The sequence below is a fragment of the Nansenia antarctica genome, assembly GCF_963989245.1.
Source record: "Nansenia antarctica genome assembly, chromosome: 7".
Classification (NCBI taxonomy): domain Eukaryota; kingdom Metazoa; phylum Chordata; class Actinopteri; order Argentiniformes; family Microstomatidae; genus Nansenia; species Nansenia antarctica.
Window position 1 is genome coordinate 59,687,889 of NC_137677.1, and position 8,537 is coordinate 59,696,425.

The 8,537-nt window shown below is 43.3% G+C and overlaps 1 protein-coding gene across 1 annotated transcript; it reads right to left on the reverse strand.

The window, feature by feature from the left end:
* Positions 1-347: 347 nt before the first annotated feature.
* LOC308161457 (ras-related protein M-Ras) lies at positions 348-4,976 on the reverse strand (the record flags this gene model as incomplete). Its single annotated transcript, XM_080535479.1, has 5 exons — positions 348-577; positions 1,224-1,303; positions 2,791-2,890; positions 3,325-3,478; positions 4,784-4,976. The coding sequence occupies 5 exons, from the start codon at positions 4,974-4,976 to the stop codon at positions 478-480; spliced, it is 627 nt and encodes a 208-aa protein (XP_080391605.1). The 3' UTR covers positions 348-477.
* Positions 4,977-8,537: the final 3,561 nt, after the last annotated feature.

Consider the following 8,537-nt stretch of genomic DNA (forward strand, 5'->3'; position numbering starts at 1 on the left):
AGGTCCCCAAAACATGTCACATCCCCCCCCACCCTTGAGACTGCCTTAAATGTCCATCTTACAAGGGGGCGCCTCCATCCATGGAGAGTGCTCCCCCCACAATGCTTGAAACCGATACCACCAAACCTCGGTTGTGTAGCAATAAAAGGATCTTGTATCTATCAAAGTCATTCCAGGAACATGTCTCAATGGAGTGCTTTTTTATCAGACCACTTTGGGAATGAGGGTGGGAGGGAGGAGTGGAGCTGGGTAGGGGGGGTGGGGTGCACGATATCCTCTGTTAGACCCTAACATGGGCCTCTGTTAGATCTGCCCCCCCCCCCCCCCCTTCCCAAGTGTGTGGGGTTTCTAATGAATATCAATATAATAGTCCATCACTTCTGCACCCTTTGTTTTGTTTTTTTACTCCAGTTCTTGGTCTGCAGTTCATTCTGCCATGGCTAGGCAGCATGGAGGAGGACCATGGTCGGATGGTGGTCACAAGATGACGCAGTGGAGTTTGTGAGAACCTGTGGAGCGCTCCCCGCGCCACTTCATCTTCTTCTTCTTCTTCAGACTCCTCTCTGGGACCTGTTGCCTGTGAGTAGCGGAGAGAGAGAGAACATATTAGAAAATTCGCAAGAACTGAGAATTGTTGGTGATGGAGGTTAAATAAGCAGTAGAAGTAGGGGGTGGAAGGTTGAGGGTTAAAAAAGTACATCAGGCAAGTTACATGAGCAGCTACGAGGGCCTCATAAGCTCTCTAAGAAACTCCCCTTAACACTTCACAAACAGTTGAGTGGGCCCTCAAACAGGATATGACCTCATTGAACATCAACACATACTAGATTCCTATGAAGTTACCGTCTGTTCAGTCAGGAAATAGCTTTTTTTTTCTCTCATCCTTTTAACAGACTTTCACTGGCATGCCATGTCTATTGTATACAATGTTAACACAGAACCCAAAGTAATGGGGCTGTCTTGTTCAAGCCGTTGGTAATTAGATATAATCCAATGACATAATCATATTTAGTTTCAGTGTGAACTGATTGCATGGGAGGAGGAGCCTGGTTGGCAGATGACGCAGAGAAAGCAGAGTGACGGGTTATCTATAATTCGAATCGGAGTAAAAAACCAATCTTGAACCAGCCCGGTTTCTGGTAAGGGAAAAGGTACTATCCTCAATCACAAGAAATCCCCCAGAAAGAAACGAAAACAAGCCTGCATCCAAGAAAGCGACCTACCTTATAACTCGTACAAGTTCATGGAATGCCTTGTCCACATTCATAGGAGGGTCCTTGGCACTTGTCTCAATATAGGTTATCTGTGAAGAGAGAGACACAGAGACCAAACATTACTCCAATAGGCTGAAGAAGTGCCACACAATATAGGGTGAATTCAGTAATCTGGGACATTAGGTCATGTGGAACACCTAAGCTCCAGTGTGTTTATTTCTTATTCTAACAAAATCTAGTCAGCAGGACTTTTACTATAGGTGTTGCATGAATGTCATGTGACTGAAAATGTTATGCTGATTTTGTTAGAACAGGAAATAAACACACAGAGTTTAGGTGTCCCACATTACCCAATGTCTCAAATTACCAGAATTCCCCCTACAGTATGTACACAACAAATATCGATCAATAATGTTGTGTATTTGGATTAATAATGCTTCATAAACAGCACAATGACACAACAACGATGACTGCTTAAATCCCTGTGTGAAAAGCAAGATCAAACAAGTACATTAGGCTTTCAAACTATAATTTGTATTTCATTTATTTATATCTTTTTTATCATAATCATTTCGTACACTCTTAAATAGTGCACTTTAAAATAGCGAAGCCACACTTGGCAATATTTGTGTTTTCCCTGTCACAGCGCCTCAAGTGTGTTGTGGTCCTGGTGGGCCTAGCTAACTCACACCCTGGAGTGAACGCTGAGTCAGCGCTCCAGACTGCACCCAACAACCTCTCTGAGGCACACGTCCAACACACAGCCCAGACAGAGACTCCTATCACAGGCAGTTTCAACATTCAACATTCTTCAGTTGCGACACAACAGCAGTTGGTGCTCAGTTTGCTTTCTGCGTGTCAGGCGGGAAGAAGTGCATAGGAGGACATTTACATTGTTGACATTTTAGCTGACGCTTTTATCCAAAGCGACTTATAACATGTTACATTTGTCATCTATACAGCCAGTCATAAGAATAGATCTATGCTAGGATCAGGTTCCATTGACAGTCACTATGCTAGAGGAAGGAAGGATTTACTATATTTGTTTTAAGAGTAAAGGGACTGTATAGAGGTGTAGTGGGGTGTGACAAAATAATTCTTCCTCCTTCAAACATTATGACTGCCAATGAATCCCGGCCCAAGCATAGATTACTTTCTCTTGCTATGACTGATGGATAGATGATTCGCTTTGGAAATCCAAAGTCGCTTTGGATAAAGACGTCTGCTAAATGCCAAAAATGTAAATGTATGTAAGAGTAGAGGGACTGTACAGAGGGGTAGTGGAGGTGAAGATTGAGGAGCTGTACAGAGGGGTAGTGGAGGTGAAGATAGAGAACCTGTACAGAAGGGTAATGGGGGGGATGAAGAGGTCTTTAGGACATTTGGACCAATGCTAAAGGGGGGCATAGATTCCATTCGTCAAGAATAAATAATAATCAAAGCAAAACAAATGAGATTGGATGCCGCTAGCTAGCTGGTCTTCAGCCCACCAAACAGATTTGTCGGGGGTATACAGCCCACCAAAACCCCTCCCGTTTACGTTTCAGTCTGATTGTCTGACGGAGGAGTCACTCACGCTGTGTTTGGCAGCCATTTCCTGTCCTTGGTCACTGGTGATTTTCCGCAGATGAACCAGGTCCACTTTGTTGGCCACCAGGACCATAGGGAAGGATTCCCTGAGAGAGACGAGAGGGAAGAATAGAATTTAAGCCAACATACAGGCATCTCTTTTATTGTGTGTCACACACCACAGAACAAACAGAAATGACCAATGACCTAACAGAAAAGGGTAACCTTGAAGCTGGATTTTGTGTACTTGTTGTTGGTCATGGACAAGACACAGAATGGAGTACATGTGCTCTGGGCCCAGTTGTTCAAAACATTTCATCTGGATCAGAATTATCCTGATTCTTTTTTTGCTATCCAGGATCAGATCTATCTGGCTGATTTTGAGTCGTATAGGAGGGGAAATCAGCCAGCTCGATCGATAGCAAAAAAGAATCAGGATCATTCTGATCCAGATTAAACGTTTTGAACAACTGGGCCCTGGTGATAAACCCTTTACTACTCAGTCCAGAGTATCAGACATGCATGGAAATATGTGTCTCACCTGTCTTTGACCCTGAGGATGAGTTGGTGGAAGCGATCCACGTGTTCAAAGCTGGCCTTGTCCGTCACAGAGAACACGATGAGGAAACCGTCCCCTGTCCTCATGTACTGTTCTCTCATGGCACTGAACTCCTCCTGGCCCGCTGTGTCCAGCACTGCACATCAACAACAACACAGACATTAGCCACCTACTACTACTATTACTACTACCACTGTGCATCAACAACAACACAGCTACATTAGCCACCTACTACTAGTATTACTACTACTATTAGGCCTACTACTACTACCACTGATACTACTACTAGCACTGCACATCAACAACAACACAGCTACATTAGACTACTACTACTACCACTACTACTACTACTACTACTACTACTACTACTACTACTACTACTACTACTACTACTACTACTACTACTACTACTACTACTACTACTACTACTACTACTACTACTACTACTACTACTACTACTACTACTACTACTACTACTACTACTACTACTACTACTACTACTACTACTACTACTACTACTACTACTACTACTACTACTACTACTACTACTAGCACTGTGCATCAACAACAACACAGCTACATTAGCCTACTACTACCACTGTGCATCAACAACACAGCTACATTAGCCACCTACTACTACTATTACTACCATCACCATCACTCGCTACTACTACTACTACTACTACTGTTAGTAGTAGTAGTACTACTGTACTACCACTGCTACTACTACTACTACTACTAGCACATCAACAACAACACAGCTACATTAGCCTACTACTACTACTACCACTGCACAACAACAACACAGCTACATTAGCCACCTACTACTAGTATTACTACTACACATCAACAACACGGCTACATTAGACACCGACTACCACTACTACTACCACTGCTGCTACTACGTCTGCACATCAACAACAAGACAGTTACATTAGCCACCTACTACTACTACTATCACTACTACTGCACAACAATTACACAGCTACATTAGTCTACTACTTACTACTTAGTAGTAGTATTACTACTGTACTACTACTACTACTACTACTACTACTACCACTGCTACTACTACTACCACCACTGTTACTACTACTACCACTACTACCACCACTGTAATACTATTACTACTGCACTACCACTAATACTGCTATTCCTACTACTACTGGAAACGCTGGATATGCCATGAGAAGTATCTTCTTGCTTGTTTATGGTTAAAAACATGGTGAAATAAACAAAGTCTAAATCTCAGCACCGCATTTTTGTCAATCAGTTACTTTACATTAAAGTGTTCATATTACTGTGTAATTACTATTGTAAGTACAGTATAGCAATACTTGTTATCATTACGTCCAACGTATATAACAGATTCAAGAAGGCTACAGCCCCTTATCCCGAGGGAGGCAAATGAAAAAAAACAGGAGAAAGGAAAGATGTCTACCATCCAGGATGGCCCACTGGCCGTCGATCTCGGTGTGTTTCAGGTACGAGTCCTCGATGGTGGGGTCATAGTCGGGCACAAAGATCTTCTGGAAGAACTGGATGGTGAGAGCGCTCTTCCCCACCCCCCCGTCCCCCACCACCACGAGCTTGTACGTGGGAAGGTTGTCACTGGGGACGGCGCTGGTTGCCATGGCGACGGGCGGCTACACCTGGAACGCGGCGAGAGGGGGGAGGAGGAGGAGAGATGGTGTCAAGAAGACTGCTGCTTCCCTCTGTCGCTGTTAATTCATCGCCGGGGAAACGAGAGGGACTATACACATCTGAGAGTCATGCATCACAACAGCAGCAGCAGCGCCTCAGAGAACATCAGCTAGTATATCGACACCGCCGTCCATCCTGCCTAATGGGGACTCTCAGAGAGAAAACGCTGCAGCAGCGGCAGCCGCAGGGGAAAGGACAGATGTCTGTCTGTAATGTGCAAGCGTGCTACTGCATTACGTGTGCAACTGGGCTGAAAAGAGCTGTGTCTCAGAACACTCCACAATGACTGTCTCAATAAGGAAGTGAACACAGCACAGCCAACCAGTGGCAGTGGCACTGTGTAATCCAGAGGTTTTTCCCCATTTTGCACTCTGTTTTCTGCCTCCTTTGTGACTGCTAGAATAGCACGGAGCAGCCACTACCCCAGGACCAGAGTGGGAGCAAGGAAATAGGGTCTAGACATATGGATTACTGCACTTTGTAATTATGGCTTTGGGAGAAAATAAAACCTTGACATTACTGAGAAAGGACAGCAGTTGTGGGTATATTTTCACCCAAATGAACAACACAGCATCCTCACAAAATCCCAAGGTTGACACAAGTAGTTCTGTTTACTTGTTTCTGTCGCTTGACAACATTTGTTTTTGCACTTCCCATGACAAATATTGTAATCAAAACACGTACAGGAAGAGTGCAACAGCTTTGTAAAGCCTGGTACACACATAAAGATAATCTGGCCGATTTTGGCCCGATTTCCCCCCTTCCGACCAAGGACAGCAAACGTCCGATTATCGGATGGCTCTAAATATTATCCTACAAGATTATCCTGTGGTGTGAGGTGTGTTAAGAGTCAATGGCTGTGTTCGGAATGGCATACTAGCATACTACTCATACTAGATATGACGTAGATTTTAGTATGCGAGAGCGTTCAGACTGTACAGTATGCAAGATTTGAGTATGCGAGAAATCTAGTATGTATACCAGATTTTGGAAAATATTTGAGTACGCCATGACTGGACACTACTGGAATGGAATGGAATGGACTTTATTTGTCATTGCTACAGTACAGGTACCAAACAACGAAATTTAGGAGGGGTACTGGGGTACTAAATCCCCAAAATGCATTGCGCGTCTCTTCAGTCTTGTCAAACTGCGTCATACAAACTCGTCATATAGCTGTTGTTTACATTGTCTGATAGCCTGGAGACCGAAAGCTTGCATAAACATCGTTTTTTTGCACAGATTTGAGTGTCCAGATACTGTTTATTTGCACTCTATTTGATACTCTTCAGCTGCAGCACCCCAGCTAAGTCTGATCACGGATGAGAATATTATTATGATATTGGGAATTTACATGAATACATTTATTCTTAGACATGACTACGTCGTCATGATTACAAAGATGCCACTTGAAATGCATGAAATCCAAGTTTATAGTCAGGGGTGCACATAACTGGTGCGCCAGTGCGCATGCGTCGCCAAAATGCATGCTGCGCGGCAGATCAGCGGCATGAAGGCGCTTTTGCGCACCAACAGCTGGGTCCAAGAAGCAAGCCCCACCAAGTAAGTAACTATTTGCCGTCCCCAAATAAGTAATCCATCACGACGACCACGGCGACTCCCCTCACGAAAACATTCGGAAAGTATTGTAACTCGTACTTTCATTCCGCGTATCGCGTATCGCATGGTTATCACGGTTATCACGGTTATCACGCCGACACGTGAAAATTCAGTCCCGAACGACTCGTCGCTAAAAGGAAAAACAACACCAAGGGACTTCACGTTTCTTTTCTCTGAAGCTTTCAAACGTTCAGACGTTTGTTTTACAGCTTCATTATCGCACCTAGACCCCGGACCCAGGGAATATGGTTGGGAATTATATTAGAAAAAATGAAAAAAAGACTTTGTTGCACAATCAAAATAACGAGCTATTTAAAGTGATGGCCTGCCCTACAACATCCTCTACCATGGTTGAAATTGAGGACAGTGATAACAGCAGTCAAGAGAGCAGTGATGATGATGATTAAGCTTGTAGCGTAAATAAATACTTAGGCTGTAACTTTTTGTTGACAAGTTGATTTCAGTGTTTACAGAACAGAGCAGTGCTTTAAGAGATGTCCGTTTATTTCATTGTGTTTAAAGAACAGACGTTCAGTTAGTGCTTAAAGAGATGTCAGTTGATTTCATTGTGTTTAAAGGAGTCTGACAGACTTTCATGCTTAAAGAGCAGTCATTTGATTTTGCATTTGTTTCTTTTGTTTTGCACACAATCATTTGTTCGTTCATCTTTATTTATGAATAAATGTCGTTTTGCTAATATAAGTTATCCATGTATCCCTTTTTCATCCATCCTGTGGGACGGGTCGTGACTCGCGAGCTCGGGGAGCACCAAGCAGCATCCCTAGGTGCTCCTCTGAGCACTGGCCCCAAAAAGTTATGTGCACCCCTGTTTATAGTAGTATAGTAGTATACGGCTAGTATTTGACTGCCTGTAGCCCAGTCATGAATGGTCCCAGTATTGGTGAAAAATAATGTACATCTGAATCAAGTACCGCATACGACGAGCTGATGTAGTCTACGTGATACGCAGGACTACGCCGTATACACACAATAGCTTCATAATTATACCATCAACGGAGGGAGATGCGACATGAAATATGTCAAAATGCAGCACTGTCATGCACAGATCAGCCATATAACATGTAGCGTTAGATATATATATAACGTTAGACAGGGAGCGCAGATTTAGTTTTATGGCGTTCCAAAATGAACGATATGAGGCTGGGAGGGAAAAATCACAGTATACCCACTAGAAAACACTAGACTACACCAGTGGGTAAGAGGCATGTTGGTTGGATAAAGTTGTATTAGTAAATGATCACTAATAAAAAGATGTTGGTGAGTGAAGCAGGAGTACTAGTAGTATCTACGCCGGGTATCTACGGTAACTAAGGTAACGTAGCTAGCGGTGTGAAATGCATTCTGGGATGCAGTATGCATACTGCAGTGTAAACGGTCGGCTGGTATTGGCATACTTATTATGAATTTAGTAGGCAGTATATACTCATTGAGTATGCTAGTATGCCATTTCGAACACAGCAAATTTCTCCCAACAATCTGCTCGGAAAATGGTTGGGGCCAAAAGTTCTCTAGTGTGTGGGCGAAACTGAGCGAGTCCGATTGTGACGCAAATGGCTGCCTCGTACAGGTCAGTCAGGGTACTACTACCCTGATCACGCAAGATTTCTGGCTTGGGGGACGAGACTCTGAGTCTAGACTGTCGTAGGACAGATCTTTATCTTTTAAGTATGTGGTGTGCTGTATTGGGAATATGAGAGCACACCACACACAATACGATCAACTGTTCAATCCATGATTTTTTATCTTCATGTGTGGGGTCTCTCAGATAAAAAAATCTGTTAAGATTTAGAAAATCTTTGTGTGTACCAGGCTTAACAGTATGAGTTATGGTAGCTAAAGTCTACAGCTTT